The sequence below is a fragment of the Ciconia boyciana genome, chromosome 15 (assembly GCF_034638445.1).
Source record: "Ciconia boyciana chromosome 15, ASM3463844v1, whole genome shotgun sequence".
Classification (NCBI taxonomy): domain Eukaryota; kingdom Metazoa; phylum Chordata; class Aves; order Ciconiiformes; family Ciconiidae; genus Ciconia; species Ciconia boyciana.
The window spans coordinates 7203144-7219052 of NC_132948.1; the positions used below are offsets into that span (position 1 = coordinate 7203144).

The window sequence follows — 15909 nt, forward strand, 5'->3', positions numbered from 1 at the left end:
GATAGCTTAAAAAGCAGATTTTAGTTAAATTTGTTCACTGTAGTCAAAGCACAGCTTTATCTTTTATTAAATAATTAAGATACAAAAATGTCCCATCACGCTCAGTGTTTGAGTGCTGCCACTTTTGGCAGAGCACGACGACACTGTCGGTGCTTGAGCTTCATCGCGCAGCTGCCGTGGGAAGAGACGCAGCCCCAAGGCCCCCCACGCCGTAGAGAGGGGTCAGGACTCCGCAGCAGCGGGACTGTGCCGGCCAGCTCTGTCCTCCTTTCTGATGATCTCCAAGTCGTCACAGTCTTGGTATGTCGGCTCCTCCACGAAGTCCCAGACCTCAGGGGAGAGTTCCTTCAGTTTTTGCAAAGGAAACCAGTGGACGGAGGTGTCGTTAAAGGTGTCCAGGTACCGAGGATGAGCAGGGAGCGCCACTTCCTCTGTCCCTTTCAAGACCTAAAGAGCATTTGGGGAAAAAGTTATGTACGACACAGAACTTTTCTGCAAAGTTCAGTCAAGTATGGGTGAAGATGAGGATGGTGTTAGGTTAACCCAACCGCTGTGTGCAACGTGTTCTGCCGATAATGTAGAATGATCCTAAAGTGATTCATTTTTATATTGCAGCGGCCAGGAAAAAGTGTTTTAAAAATAACCACCCTCTTCTTTCCAACTGCAATTAATTTCCTTTCTCATTAAAAGGTGCTTTGTCAGTACAAAACAAAAATGTTTCAAAAACTAGCGAGTCATACCTTTGCTATGTACGAATAATCTCTCTCCAATATTCTTGACAACAATCTAGAATAACACAAGGTAACCAGCATTAGACATGCGACACTCCTGTGAAATTCAGACAACTTTTCTCAACACGTGAGTGGGGTGGAAAAGGTAAGAGATGGCTGATGACTGCACACAGGACAGCAAGTTGAAAATGAGCAAAATCTGGAAATTGTTGTCAGAAGCAATACAAAAGAAGGAATAAAGGAAGCAAGGAGAGGGAAAGGCTGCTGGAGGCACCAGACCCTCTCCCCGCGGGGGCTGCACGCACCTTTCCTCAATTCCTTTAAAGCTGTTCCCGATGATGACCATTTTGGACAGTGCCCCTGGGGACCAGTTCCTCCACAGGAGGTTGTTGTACAAGGCTTTCCCGCAGTGCACCATGTAGAACAGCGTGCCCGATCCCTCGACGCCGTGTTTCCCCTCCTGCACGTAAACGTTCCCCGTTACAGCCGCTCTCCGAGCCCCTGCAGCGGAGGCAGGACGGTGCCCCCCGGATCCCGGGGCGGTCTGGCTCCGGGAGCCCCGCAGCCCCGGGGATCGGGCTCCAGCCCTGCGGGCCGGCTCACCTCGTTGTCCGGGAGCAGCCGCAGCCCCAGCTGCCCCAGCGCGGCCGTCTCCTGGGCGGAGAACGCGGGGTCGAAGAGGGAGCACCGGCCGGGCGGCACCTGCGGGGAGAGGGGCGGCCATGGGCGGGGGCCGGGGCGGCGGCCCCCCCCGCCCCGGTTCCCTCCCCCCCGGTTCCTCCCCGTCCTCACCCCCAGCTCCTCCAGCAGCAGCAGCAGGAAGGCCAGCTGGTGCCGGGCGGCCGGGCAGCCGCCGAACCGGCCCAGGCCGTAGCAGACGCAGCGGGCGGGCGGCTCCGCGCTGCTGCCCAGCGGGGCCCGCACGGCTCCTGCGGGCACGGAGAGAGGCGTCAGGCCCGGCGGGGGCAGCCCGTTCTCCCCCCCCCGCTCCCCGCTCCCCGCACGCACCGGCGCTCGCCGCCCAGAAGCCGGAGCTCAGCAGATCGTCCCTGCGGGGAGAGCGCGGCGTCAGCGGGGCCCGGCAGCCGGGGCCGGGGGACACGGGCCGGGGCCGGGCCACTCACCGCGCCTCCCGCAGCCGCCGCAGCACCCCGTCGCCGTCCTCCGCCGCCTCCCCGCCCGCCCGGCCCTGCCGCCGCCGCCGCCCGCCCGCCGGCCGCCACCCGCCCGCCGCCGCCGCCATGCGCCGCCCGCCCGGCCGCCGTAGCGCGGGCGGTCACGTGCCGCTGTCATGGGACCGGCGGGCCGCCTCCCGGAAGCGGCGGCAAGAGGCCGGGCCGCTCAGCCCGGTGGCGGCGGGCCCCGCCGGAGGGACAGCCCCTCTCTCGGCCCGGCCCGGCCCGGCGCGGCCGCCGGGAGCCCGGCACCGATGGCCCGCCCCGCCGCGCCGGAGCCCGGCTCGGCGCCATGGTGAGCCCCTTCCCCCGGGCCTGCGGCCGCGGGGCTCTCCCGGTCCGTGCCCCCGCCGCTGGCTCGTCGGTATCGAGGTGACACCGGCGCTGCGCCTGCCCGGCCGGGGCTGCGGCGCGGGCGTGGGCCGGGCGGTCACGCGTGGCGGGTGTCCGGCCGCGCCGCTGCCCCGCGAACGGGCCGTGTCCCTTTTGGGGCCGGGCCGGGCCGCGCCGCCTCCCCCCGGTCGCAGCTGGAGCCCTGGGGCAGCGAGCGCCTGGCAGGGCTCTGGCAAAGGCGGGAGCAGGACCCGGATCTCCTGGAAGCCAACGCAGGGTCTCAACAGCTTCGTCTCTCTCCGGTGAATCGTTCCGGGAGCGCGGAGAGACGGTCTAAGGCCGAATCCAGCCTTTTCGTCTTGGCCAGACAGTAACTTGTGTTCTTGAGTTTCGCCTTTTGAGTTGCCTTTTGCTTTTGTTCCAGGCTTCATCAGTTTCTGCTGGAAAGCTCTTGTGTGCAGAGCTTGTAACTAGCTACTTAGTAGTAGGAGTGGACAAAAAGGGTTATTAAATACGTACATCCTTGAAATTATGAGCTGAATAATATTACGGTGTAGGCCATCTTCTGTAGGAAGCCTTCATCTTGCGCTCCTTGAGGCCTGTCATGTACAGTCGGCAATTAAATTAAAAGCAGCAGGTTGTGGGAACTGTTTGGACAGCACGTGGTTAATGCTTGATGATAATTATTCCATGTGCTCAGGGTAGGAGAATATCTCACAAGTCCACATCGCCTTCCTCATGTCTCAGCTGCAGAGTTACACAATCTATCTTAAATCCACAAAAGTGGTCAAGTGTAACAGCATGGAACCCTTTTAGTGCTGCTTTCACATCTAAACTTGGTGTCATTATGTAAGAACCACGTCTCTCTTCATTTGTAATAACCTTTTTGTTGCTTTACCTGAAATAATAGAAAGGAGTGGGAGAAGCGTAACGGTTTTCAAACATACAGTAATTTCTGTTAATGCTTTGCTTTTTTAGGTGGAATTACTTTTTCCTTTATGATGGTTCAAAGGTTAAGGAAGAAGGAGATCCTACAAGTGCTGGGATTTGTTATTTTTATCCTTCTCAGGTAATGTCTGTTTTTATTTCAGTGCCTGTGTTGTAAGTCAGTGCTGATAATTTGGGTTCAGGAACGGTCGGGCTTCCAGGTGGAGCTTTGGATTAATTCTTGTTTAGTATTCACAAAAGTCTTAAGAAAACTCATGCAACTAGAACCAGCTGGGGTGGTGCTCCACCGGACTCGGTGCACACAAGTCCTCGGGCTTCTGAGGCTGGGCACGGTGGTGTTGCACTCTGCTCCCTCGCTGTGGGTTCTGGTCAGTGGGGTCCTCCAGCAGAGTCCAGGTCTGTTCTGGTGATGTGAATAAATACACACGAGGGGTGTAAGTGCCCCTAAATAAGCTCTAGGCCCTTGCGCTGAAAAAAAAGCAGTCCAGTTATTTTTTTCCCCAGAAATTTGCCTGTGCTACTGCATTTGATTTATAATTGAATTGAACTTATAATTCATTTTTATTTATACCTGAATACAGTAGTGATTTGTTTTCCAAGTCTTTCTAAAAGGAAAAAAAAAAACCAAAAGAAGTCTTTCAACCTGCGTTCCTCGACAGACTCTCCCCGACCAGCAGGAACTGCTGTGTGGACAGATTGCTGGAGTGGTGCACTGCATGACTGAGATTTCTGGAGTTCCTCCAAGTCTCATTCGCCTGAGGAAGCTCAAGTTTGCAGTTGTAGTGGATGGAGACTATCTGTGGGTGAGTTCAAGAGATCTGGAGGCAGTTGCGGAGCTAAAACTGTGAGATGAACTACCTTATCAAACAAAGAGGGCTTAGGGCTTTTTTTTTTTTTTCCCCACTGTCTGGGCTGCACACAGATAGACCTGGGGACAGCTAGGGTGCGAACTTGTAATGCACAACTTTTAATTGCAAGGTAACTTAAATTTTGTTTACCACAGCCTACTAGCGTGTGTCGTGGCAGTCACTTCAGCTGTTCTGTAAAAATCTTCACGTACCTCATTTGTGTGTCCATACCCAATGTGTTTTCTTAAGACGTGCCTGGCAATGGCTGTAAAGCATTGAGCTCTGCATTGTTATGTGCATCCGTGGGTTACTGGCAATGACTGGAACCAGGATTCCGTGTGCTGCAGTTTATAATAAGGACTCAGTCTCCCTATTTGGTAGTCTGACCGCTCTTTGCTTCTAACCCTCAGCATTCCCTGCTGCAGAACTTTGTCAGTGACAACAGACATTTAGTATATAAAGAGCAGTGTGCGGCAGAGTTGTGACAGAAATGCCCTAAACCATCCCCTGGAAACTGGGCTTAGACCGGTCAGACCTATTTAATTGGCAGTGCTGTTCAGGCTCACTGGGCTCTCTCTGAGGCAGAAGGCCTGGCGCTTCTTTTTCTCTTGGTAACTCAAAAACTAAATGAAGCATCTTCATTGCTGTAAATAACAAGTTAATTTGAATATTTTAAAGTACTTAGTTTCAGGAAAATGTTCTCAACTATTAGAGCACTGAGCTAGGTCATCTAACATGGGAAGGGAGTGTGTCTAAAACGCTGATTTCTGATATAATTTATTTATCCTGTCTGTGCCAGGGCTCCTCTGTGGGTATTTTTGAATTTCCTTTTCATCTGACTTGTGAATCCAGGGGATGTTTGCCTGCCACAGAACTGCTTGTACACCTTTGATACTCATTTGAAAGCGATAAGAGTCGTTCTCATCTGCTGTGCCTGGGTTTTGTCAGTAAACATTCTTCATTCATGGCTTTCTGTATTAAAGGTTCTGGGCTGTGCTGTTGAGCTCCCTGATGTCAGCTGTAGACGGTTTCTGGAGCAGCTGATCACCCTCTTCACCTTCTACAATGGACCTGTGCACCGTGCGTACATGGTAATTAAAGATCAGCAGCCCTGATGCTTCTGCCTAGGAAGAGGTCTTAAACTCTACCTATATTGGCCGAGCTCTCCCCAGGCACTTACGTGCTGTCATGTTCTCTTATGTTGTCTTCTTGCTAGCAAGGGTCAGAGCAAGCTCACATATCAAAGAACTGGGACCTGGAAAAGTGTACAGGCCCATCTTCCTATTGCACTGAGGGCGTCTACTAAAAGTTTCCTAGATGTTCAGTCTAAAGCAGTTTCCTCTCGGTACCATCTTCCTCCTTATCCTCACAAGATTTGTCACTTACAGGTACTGTCCCAGATTGATTGTGTCTAACCATCCTGAATGCATTAAGGCCTGTGCAGTGACAGCCGTGTGGATTTTTGTTGTCCGCAGGCATTTTCTCAGGAGGAGCTGAGCAGGCAGTGGGACAGATATATTGAACATATCCAAAAAAACACCAGTGACCTCCACAAGATTTTCAATTCTCTCTGGAATCTGGACAAAACCAAGGTAAAAGCCTGTCCTCTGCAGTGTCTGGCTCTAGAGCTGCCTTAGTGCCAATGCTTTTGTGTTTATTTGCTGCTTTGAGCATTTCCCAGGATTCTCTGGCCTAACTTCTTGTGGTTCTTCTTGTCTAGGTGGACCCCCTGCTTTTACTGAAAGCAGCTCTCATCTTGCAAACTTGCCAGCGGTCTCCCCATGTCTTGGCAGGCTGCATTCTTTACAAAGGCTTGTAAGTAACCAGGCATTACCCAAAGGGTTAACCTGCACCTTAAATCTGCCCCTTCCCAGGGCTGTGATCCTGGAGTGCATCCAGGGAGCAGAGCAAGGGCACTAGGTGTACACACAGGGCTGCTGTTTGTTATTGACAGGAACATTAATGCTTCAGGCAAGGTAATGCCTGTCTGCTGGTGTATTTCAAAGAGGATAAATGGTTGTTTGTGTTTGTCAGTAGAAGAAATAGAAGCATGAAGAAATTCAAGGTTTGGGGTTTAGTAGTAATCTGCTGTCTTTGATAGTCAGCAGGATGTGAAGACTGAACTTCTTGGGCTTTTTAGGTGGAAGTGACCACGAAAAAGAAAGATGTGTGAATATTATTCTTTCCCCTTAGTGTTCTCTTTGCAGTCTTGCAAATGCAGTGCACGTGCACGTGCATGTCTGTATGTATGTATTTTTGACTAACTTGTTGGCCAGGACCACTGTCTATACTGGCAGAACGTGCGCAGAAGAATGAGCCAGAATTTCCCATGAGAAATGCTGGCTTCCTTCAACTGAGGATTAATCATAGTTGAAGATGTTGCAGGTGTGGCATGGAACAACATCAAGGAAAGCCTCAAAGGTGGCCTTGAAAGACAGGAGGTGGGGGATTCTGAGAATTTCTTGGCAATAACATTCAAGCACCTTTTTCCTTTGGCATAGACTGTTCCTGTAGCACCTTTTACAAGCACTGGAAATATGCCACAATGTGTGCATCTTTCCAGGTCTGACAGAGGCAGGCCAGGCATTTTTAAGGGAATGATCTCATACGTGCAAGCAGGACACTGAACGTGAGTCACTGCAGCACCTTAAAGCTGGCAGCATGTTGCAGTGGAAGCGGGCGTCTGACTTGAGAATGGAGTCCTGCCCTGTGTCTGCCCATCACCAGTGTGTGTGTCTTCTTGTATCGCTGGTCTGTCTGGTAGAGATTTTTTTTTCACCAAATGTCATCAGAGTTCTCTGAACTCTGAATCTTACTACAAAACACTGCAAAGGGCTTTGTACTTGCGTTAAACTTCCCCTTCTGTAGAGTCTTTTGGAGAATCTCTAGAATGTGGATCTCAACAAGATGTAAATGGAAGGACTGAGAATACCTTTGGAAGCCCTGTTCGAGGAACCTGTGTTGCAGTACTTTGAGTGCTAGTCTTTCTGAATCTTCTCCACTGCCTACAGCTCTTCATGGGGTGGAAGGAAGCCTGTATGGATCAGTCTGTCTTAGGTCTTGACTCAGCAAAACCAGATTTGTTGGCCCAAAGTAAATGCCAGCAGGCGGTTTTCCTGAGTTTAGAGTGGAACTGACCCAAAGAAAAGAAGGAAACAAGAGTCCTGATGGTCACCTAGCTTGTGTTCCTGTTGTGTGGCAATGTGTTAGCTCCAGCCCATGTCTGGGGCTGGCCCTTCAACCCTTGCAGAGTACCTGGCAGGACCGGGAGAGGTGGGTGCAGTGGAACCTTAGAGACTCCCCCAGAGATCACCCAGCTGTGAAATGGGGCCCTGCAGCACCGCCAGTTTTGCTCAGAGTACAAGTAAAAGTCTAGGGTGAGCATTACTGCTGCCTCTGCCTGTCCTGATGCACTGAGCGATGGGAGTCTATGGCTGAGCTTCAGGAAATGACACTCTGTTCATGGATGACTTTGTTTTGTCCTTTTAGGATTGTGAGCACCCAGCTGCCACCTCCTCTCACTGCCAAAGTTCTCCTCCAAGGCAATGAGTCTCCAGGCCAGGTATGTTGCTAAACACGTTCCCTGCATGCAGATACCCACTTTTGTAAGGATGCAGTGTGGGAGCTCTTGTCACATAGATCTTACATGTGCCATTACTGGGAAGGACAAATATTGATGCTGATGCTAAAAGCTTTTATTAGTTAAGGTCGAGTAAGGTTTCAAGACGTCTGCACTAGGAATTTGCTTTTTTTTTGGTCTTTAAGTTACTGAATTAATGAGTTCTCATCTATGTGATGTTTTAATTAGCTTTTTACCCAAGTTTAGGTATTTAGAGCTAAATATACACACAATGAATGTCTGAAAGTGACAAATAGATCAATTTTTGTTTGCATTAAAACTTGTCAAAAGTAATTATTTATGTGGTTCAAGATCTTCTACAAAAAAGCCATCAAGATCCAGATATGAAGAAGGACTCTGCTCTTACTCCGGTTGAGTGAACCAAGTTTTTGTGCCCTGATCAGGCAGTAATGGCAAATTGTGGTATTTGTCCTTGCTTTCAGGTGTATTTTGGTTCTTGGGAAGTCCCCTTGACTTTGAGGGCTACCTAAGGAACAAATCACTGCCCAGCATGGTAAATCAGTCACAGTATTTGCTGAAGGGGATGGTCTGGGGTCTGCTGTAGTCACAGGGAGGCTGAGGAGGCTGGAAGAGATGTCCTGGTGGCACTGATGGCAAGTGTTGAGTCATGCCACAGAGCTGATTCTTGGCTTTTCTTTCAGAGTGAGCCTGGAGGTGAGGAGCAGCGGGAGCCTGGTGAGCATCCAGCTGCAGAGTACTGGTTGCCAAGTGCACAGCAGCAGCATATGGGCAACCCTCTGGGGCTGCATTTTCTGCAGTGAGAGCATGAGCTGGTTCTCTGGGATTCATGTCAAAGCTCTTGCTGGATGCAGGAGTATATCCCTGAGGATGTTGCTGCCACTAGTCAGCATGTGCCAGTGGGTGTTGTGTAATCAGAACTAGCTCCTTCCTTTGGCTGAGCAAAGGAGTTTGCTCTTTTGGGTTTAATTGTCAGTTCTGCAGATTCCCAACATGCCTGCTTTAATTCTAGTTACCCATGTGCCTACTTGGCCACTGACGGAGCCCTGAAAACAGATGGCTGATGCTTTCAGTCCAAACCTTCAGTCATCGTTTTTGAGCATCAGTTTATAGATATTCTTCCAGGATGGTTAGGAAGAAAACACTAAGGGAAAATTTAACTGTGTCAGGCATTAAGTGTATGAGGAGGATGGGAAGATGCTGCCTAGTCAGATGTGGTCAGTTTGTTGTCACCCAGGATACGGGATGATAGCATGCCTTCTCCTCCTGCAAAAGCCTTTGGGCTGATGGAGTCTGGCTTCTGTTCTTTATGCTGGGGCATGTTAATTTAATCCTCAAACCTCCATTGCTCTTGCAGATTCTCCATTGCCGCAGGGCGTCCGTATCATCCCCGTGTTCCTAACAGAAGATGAAGTCTCAGTGCTCCGAGACTTTCCAGTGGAGTGGATGACTAGGTAGGAAATCAATCTGATGCATAGAGAGGCTTTTGCAGCAAGGGAGCTAACAAGTGGCGCTGCGTCCTCGCTAGCTATTGTTACCGTTTTCTCTGATACTAACTCAGACTCTGTCATCTGGCTGTTAAAGCTGTCTGAGGTCTTTCAGGGTGGACAGAATTTGCATTGTCCATATCTCTGTTGTGAAGCAGCCTAAAGCAGAACCATTTCCCAAGACCAACTGCAGTGTTCTGTTGTTTCTCAGCTCTGCTGAGCTCTGCTGCCTTTGTGCTTTGTAAGTAAGGGTGTGACATTCCCAGGAGTCTGCAGTGTAAGAGGCCTGTGCTTTTCACCTGTGTTAGAACTTAGCCCATCCTTTTCCGAGGTAGATGCTCTTTGTAGCAGAGAATAGATCAGCTATTGAACACTGCCAGGAGGTGATAGTGTTACTAGGTATGTTATAACTCCAAACAGATCCTACTCAGTAGTTTAATCAACTTGTCATCTCCCGCTAGGTCATCCGTGTCCCCAGCAAGCCCTAGAGGAGAGAAGAATGCTCTCTGCTCCCAGGCAGTTTCAGAATCAACAGGAGTTCATGAAAACCAAGACCTGAACAATATCTCTGTGCAGGAGTCCCCTGAGCAAGCTTCAAGCACAGCTGCACCAGAAGATGCTGTGCAATCAGGCAGGCTTGCAAACACGGGTCCTTTGAAGGGCTTCCCTGAAATGGAAGCCAGTACAAAGAATTCTCCAACTGCAAAACTGAGCAGCCCAGACAGCAAAAGTTCAGAGCTCAGTAGAAAAGCATCCTTCCCATTAGAGAGAGACACGAAGCAGCTGCCAAGCCCTTCCACACTCCGTACTGCTGAATGTGCTCAAACTACAGGTCCATATGTGGAAGGCTTTTCCTTTCCAAACCCTTATGCCCAGGAGCAGGAGAGTCAGAGCATGGGGAAATCCCTTGTGGACTCTCATGTTGAGCAGCGCAGTTTCCAAAGTTATCCTGCAACCAGTGGCAGTCCAGCTATTTCCTCTCCTGCCCAAGAGTTGAGCAGAAGGAACTCAAGTGAACAAGATGAGCAAGGGACCATGAGCCAAAACAGTGTCTCTGGAGAAAGCAGCGGTGCAGCTGGTGGCAATGTATGGGGTTTGGATTGTCCAGCCCCTGCTGTACAACCAGAGCTCCAAAGCAGGAGTCAGCTGCCAGCTGTAGAGGTTCAGGAGAGTCTGCCCAGTGACCCAGCTGAGAACACGCACTGTCCCAGGAGCGGGGAGAGTGGCTGGCCGCCTCAGGTGGACAGTCTGGGAGCCCAGGCTGGTGTGGAGTCAGGCAAACAGTGCAAACTGGTTAAAATGAGCTTGTATGTTCACTGTATTAAGGGGCTTGTGCTCTCCCTGCTGGCTGAAGATCACCTGCAAGAGGACCAGAGCTCCATTGAAGATGTGGTAAGTGGCAAAGCTCCTTCACACCTGCAGATACTCTCACTGCTGCTTGTCTGGTGATGGGGACAGGGGTTACAACTGAAAGAGCAAGCGTTGGATTGTGCTTCCTATCTTTTTTCCTCACCTGCTCTGTGTTGTGCAAGGCAAAGCCATTCGGCTTAGGGTTCGTCACCACAACCAAAGCTACGTGGGAGGTTGTTCACAAACGTCAGGCAGCGAGCCTGAGAGGTGAGAGTGTTGTCTCACAGGCGACTCCTGTTGCCTGTTGTTCTATGTCGGTGCTAGTGCCGGAGCAGAACGTGTAGGTGTGGCTGTCAGACAGCCCCGCGGGCTGCCAAAGGCCTGTGCTGGATTTGGGATTTGTTGGGAAACCCCGTCAGTTTTGTAGTGCTTTTTGGAAAGCAAGGTTTGTTCTTTGTTTAACCTCCACTTTGGATGTCACAGCTTCTCACTCTGGAAGCACCAGGGAGACACGTCTGGCAGCAAGTCCCCAAAGCGTTTCCTTTCTACGTGAAAGTCTGGCTGCCTGTGTCCCCAGCCTGCTTCTCCCTGGCACTGCTCTCTGGGTGCCAGAGCAAAGGATGCCATTTGGGTGCTGCACATAGGTGCTGTACCAGAGCAATCCCAATTTACTGTGCTGTGGGATTTGCTTTGGTGTGCAGGCTTCCCTGCCAAGCATTGCGGTGCAGCTAATGGGGCTGCGGGGGAAGGACGTGCTGGCCCCCGGCGTTTCCTGGTGAAGCATTAGTCTGCAGAGCTGCCGCCTGGCCTCTGCTTCCCTACCAGGGAGCTGAGTCAAAGCTGCAGAGGCCTGTTTGATATGCCAGTTGCCATAGGAACAACCTAATTTCTTTAACCGTCAGACTGGAAGGTGGAGGGAAGCTCAGACTAACGCTTGCTCCCAGCGTTAGCAGAGCCTCAAGGTTACTCCTTTTTCTTCCAAGCTCTGGGAATCAGAGGCTGTGGCTGTGACCCCCCTGTAAGCAGGGGGATGCCACCTCTGCACAGCATGTGAGGATTGGCGTGCCCAGGAAGGGATTGCTGCAAAATCAGCAGAGGCCAGGAGGTGCAGCCTTGGCCTTTTGCACTAGACATGGCACATTGCTCTGTCCCCTTTCTGCTCATTTCAAACAAGCAGCTGCACAACGGCTCCCACTCTGCCATGTCTTCTCTGGTTGTGGGGAGAGAGGAGGATGCAGGCAGGTAGGAACTGACGCTCTCGAGAGCTGAAGGTCGTCCTCATTGCACAGGTACCCTCAGCTTCTCTGGGTTTCCTCCGGTTGCAGCTCTGGTCTGGCTGGCTGGCAGTGTAGCTCTGCTGTGCTCGGAGGCGGTGCGGGTCCCAGCAGCCTGTGTGGGACCCCGTGGCTGGAAACCAGCCTCCGCTCTGCTTTATGTCTGACCTGCCATGAGAAGGAGTGTCTGACAGATGTAGCTAGCGTGTGAAATGCCTTGTTAGGAGGTTAGCTCTGCTAGTGACACATTGCACAGCCTCCTCCCATCAAATGCCTGGGCAAGGCCAGCAGTGGGCCCAGCCTGGCTCAATTTGTCATTCAGTTCATCAAGTCTCAAGATCAACTGCCTGACACTGGTGCACCTCATTTCAGTTGATCTTCCTTTATGTATTGCCCCAGGGTTGACAAAGCCCTGTTCCATTCAGGTTCCTCTCTTCCCAAACATGCTGCTTCCATCTCACATACTCTTGCTTTGGATCTCATCTTAGCAAAACTGTACTTCCGCACAGCTTGGATTTTGACTGTGATTGGGTTCTTCTGACTACGCCCTTCCTCTGGGTGCAGGTGTTTGTTATCTCTTAGGAGAGATGCACTGTATGTCCCATCATCCCAGGAGAAAGAGTATTGTTCAAGGAGGTAGAGCCGGGCTCTGCTGCTGGCATCATGGTGGATTTGAGGCGTTAACCTCAGCTTGTCTGTTCCTTTGTTTATCTGTAGATTAAAAATGACCCTCAGTTCTTGGGGATGTCAAAGCTTAGCTATAATTAATGTTTGTCGCATGCTTTGAGGCCCCTGAATGACACCAAAGAAGGGTAAAATATGCTACTTGTGCAGCTGAGAAGAGCAGGCAGGACTGATCATCCCTCTGGGAGGGCGGTTTCCAATACAGGCTTTCCCTCAGAGCAGGAGGCTTTGGAGGCTTTCAGGCTCGCTTCCTGCCTGTATTTAGGTCTTATCCCTTCATTTCACTTCACAGAAAAGAAAATCTGGTCCATGACCAGGGGGGTCAAGGGTAGGCCAGGCACTGCCGTCCTGCTGAATGGAGTCTCGATCCTCTCTGTGGCGGAGGAAAGCACATGGGCAGGCTGGAGGATTATGGAGTTAATCTTCCCATCACGGCTGGAGGGCCCCTCAGCCCTGCCTGAGCCCTGCCTGCTGCCTGGGAGCCTCAGCATGGCCAGGGCAGCTGGGCTGCTGGAAATCCAGTTGGGAAAAGCAGCTTGGCTTTCATGTTAGTACATTGTTATGCGAATCCATTGCTCCGTGCTGGGCCTGTCATTACCCCACAGGTGAGGCTGTTTCCTTGGCTTCCCCCCCCCCCTCCTTTTGGTGATAGCCCAGTGCCTGCAGTCTGCAGCTGGCCAGAAGCTCAGCATGGAGGCTGGGTGCCCATTAGAAGATTTACTCATGTGTTGAGAGGGTGCTGTGGGAAACACTGCAGGCAATTAAATCCAGCCCAAGCGTGTAAAGCTGCATCCTGTGTTGTACTGTCTGTCTGGTGTACTAAGGACTGGTAAACAAAGGAATGTTCCTTGCTGCGGCTGAAAGTCATGGCCAGGATGTGAAAATGAGCCCTGGAGAGTAATGTTTGATGGTAAATTAATGGAGTCTTGCATTTTGCTGTAATTAATAGCATCAGGTGGTTTAATGGCTTATTTTCAGGTTGGAGTGCCCTTTTCTGAGTCCCCATCTCACTGCCCTGTAAGCTGCGAGACTTGTCTGCTTTCCTCTGTGCCCAAGTTTCCCAGCTCTTCCTGGGAATTACCTGGGCAGCAGAGCATGGAGGGGTCCAGTCCCTTCGTCATCAACCTTGGTCGCCGAAGCTCCCTCTGGTACCTCCTTGGAAGTCTAGGCAAAGCTGAGTATCTACTCTTAACACTTGCCCTTTTTTTGCCCTGTCCGCAGTACCACAGCAGTCTGGCTTCTCTAAACGGTCTCGAGGTTCACCTGAGGGAGACACTGCCCAAAGACTCCTCTTCCTCAGTCAAGACAACCTACAGCTTCACTCATTATGATTGCATTCAGAACGTACTCACGGGTAAGCCTTCATCTTCTGGAACAGCAGCCGCTTCGGAGGAGGGAATAAGGAGGAGAACAAGGTTTATGGTAACCTTTTCTCATGCTTCAGACAATTTCTCAGAAACATTACTTGCTATAACTCTTACCAAATAGCCTGCATATAAGGCCTTATTGAGGAAGCTTTGTCCTTTGTGAGTTTATAATCTGCTGGAGGCTTGTTGATCGCTTTGTCTGGATGAGAGCCAGAGGCCACTGGGAGATGGAGAGGAGATGGAGATGGAGAGATGGAGATGGAGAGGCTGCCACTGGCAGTTCGCTCAGAAAGATGTTGCTTGGGGTTCTGCTAAGGGCTAGGTCCGAGGACAGGACTCAACATCCTCTTCAAACCTGCCCTCCCTCCGTCCCCCTGACTTCATTTGTCGCTGGTGTGATGCTTTTTGTCCTGCTGTACAACAGAGCGTTTGTCAGTCGTTTCTGGCTACGAGAAGCAGGAACTGGGAACAGGTAGTTCCCAGTACAGGTGGGAACAGGTAGTTCAGAGACTGCTGCCCTGGATCGATAGGTAGACCATCGACATGCAGAAAGCCCCATGCGCGTATTGCTCCAGTTCATTCCAATGTTTCCCTTTTTCTGGCAGCCTCACAGGCAGTGTCACACCTCTCTCCAGCTTGGAAGTGCTTTAGGGAAAGAGAGAAACTCCAGTGATTCTAGGTAACCTGCGTCTCAGGCCTTGTCACCCCTCTGATGTGTGAGGTGGAAAGGTGCACTGGGCTTTTTGTTTGTGCATGGCTGAGCACGGTGCAAGCCGCTGACTAATTTCATTGAGGTCACACTGGGGCTTAGGGTGTCACCCAGTCTCTGTTCTGTAGATATCCAGGGTCTGTGGGAGAGCTCCACAGCCTTTTCTTGCTCAGTAAATGGGGGCATGCTTCTCTACAGAGTGGGCTTTTAACACACACCCCTTACTCCTATTCTGCAGCCAACCTGCCCCATACACCTGGTCCTCTGGATCGGCACTTCCTGAGAGCTGCTACGCTGATCCACTCTGACTTCAATCAGCTTCCGACTGCTTCAGAAATTATAATTAGGTGAGGTGTGCTTATAACTCCCTCCTCTGCCAGGCACAGGAGTGCTGTGTGGCACACAGAATAGGCAGAAGGGGGGAAACCATTTTCTACGGCTGGCTGAGGTTTGGTGCATGTTGTAATCACGCCAGTGTCTCCTGCCAGGGGTCAGTCATGTCGCCATATTCCCTGAAGTTTGCTCTTTACGTGTGGGCTACTTAATATTCTGCCTGCAGTGTGATCTGGGTGTTGAGAGGCTAGGATGGCACCAAGGCTACTGAACTGAAGGCACAGCTGAGTTGTGCCACGGGTTTGGATTAAGATATAATGCTAGAATATTGCCAGTTCCTGGCACCATAAGGTTCTAAGACACAATTTTAAATATAGCTGTTCCTAATAAATTTCTGTCTCGGCTGGGAGCCAAAGGCACCCAGAATTGGCAACCTAGATTTTGTTTTCTTGCACGGCTTGTTGGGTTGGAAACACACTGTAATGTGCGTGGCAAACTCAATTGTAATGCGCCAGGCAAGATGGTCTTATCACAGCCAGAGCCCTTCCACACAGCCGTGGCTAAAGCTGATCTTGTGCTACAGCACTTCCCCTGTTCCTGTAGCTGATCGCAGGGAGGATGGTTATGTTGTGAGCGCAGAGAGATTCTGCTTGCCTGGCCGTGCTTGTTTGTGCAAAACATGATGAAATAAAGATGCTTCTGGGAATTACACTGTTTCACTTCTCTGACACAGCTTGCCAAGGGAATGTGAATCATACACTTCAGTGCTGGAGAACTCCTTGTTTAGCATTAGTTTGACTGGCTCCTTAAATCCTGTACTGGCTAAGCTGGCATATTCTGTGTTGCCCCAAAAAAAGCAACTCCATGTGTGAATCAGACTGAGTAACAACATGACTAAAACTGCTTTCTTTTATGGAGAGTTGTCACAGAAGGGTGTCAGCAAACATACCAGTTGCTGCTTTCCTCCGTCAAGGAGGATTGCGGAGTCCTTTGCTTTGCTCCCTGCCAGCCCTCTTGCAGGTAAATACTGAGTGGTGGTTTTTAATCAACGACTTGAGCTTTCGTGGTTACG

At 50.9% G+C, this 15909-nt stretch overlaps 2 protein-coding genes across 6 annotated transcripts in view; one reads left to right on the forward strand and one right to left on the reverse strand.

The window, feature by feature from the left end:
- On the reverse strand, positions 1-1974 carry SRRD (SRR1 domain containing). The gene is made up of 7 exons (XM_072880419.1): positions 1856-1974; positions 1740-1780; positions 1524-1660; positions 1335-1433; positions 1037-1191; positions 741-786; positions 1-447 (listed from the first exon to the last, which is right to left on the reverse strand). Exons 1-7 carry the CDS (start codon positions 1972-1974, stop codon positions 223-225), a joined length of 822 nt encoding a protein of 273 aa, XP_072736520.1. The 3' UTR covers positions 1-222.
- The window catches only part of HPS4 (HPS4 biogenesis of lysosomal organelles complex 3 subunit 2), an 18872-nt gene continuing 4927 nt past the window's right edge, over positions 1965-15909 (forward strand). Inside the window, exons 1-12 of one of the 5 annotated variants that reach the window (XM_072880485.1) lie at positions 1965-2541; positions 3218-3308; positions 3847-3990; positions 5019-5126; positions 5511-5627; positions 5756-5850; positions 7525-7597; positions 8317-8350; positions 8991-9087; positions 9582-10512; positions 13650-13782; positions 14743-14851. In XM_072880485.1, the coding sequence (XP_072736586.1) occupies positions 1973-2541; positions 3218-3308; positions 3847-3990; positions 5019-5126; positions 5511-5627; positions 5756-5850; positions 7525-7597; positions 8317-8350; positions 8991-9087; positions 9582-10512; positions 13650-13782; positions 14743-14851 (2501 nt within the window). In that variant the 5' untranslated portion in view covers positions 1965-1972. Of the gene's footprint in view, positions 2610-3217; positions 3309-3787; positions 3991-5018; positions 5127-5510; positions 5628-5755; positions 5851-7524; positions 7598-8316; positions 8351-8990; positions 9088-9581; positions 10513-13649; positions 13783-14742; positions 14852-15909 lie in introns of all 5 variants that reach the window. The other 4 variants (XM_072880488.1, XM_072880487.1, XM_072880489.1 and 1 more) reach the window with 4 other exon arrangements.

What these genes read in the sequence shown, in the direction of transcription:
- SRRD (XM_072880419.1), bottom strand. Translation starts at nt 1,974, where the DNA reads ATGGCGGCGGCGGCGGGCGGGTGGCGGCCGGCGGGCGGGCGGCGGCGG. An exon ending in CGGCGGCTGCGGGAGGCGCG is followed by an intron (nt 1,781 to 1,855) that starts GTGAGTGGCCCG and finishes CTCTCCCCGCAG; the next exon opens with GGACGATCTGCTGAGCTCCG. An exon ending in TTTAAAGGAATTGAGGAAAG is followed by an intron (nt 787 to 1,036) that starts GTGCGTGCAGCC and finishes GTGTTATTCTAG; the next exon opens with ATTGTTGTCAAGAATATTGG.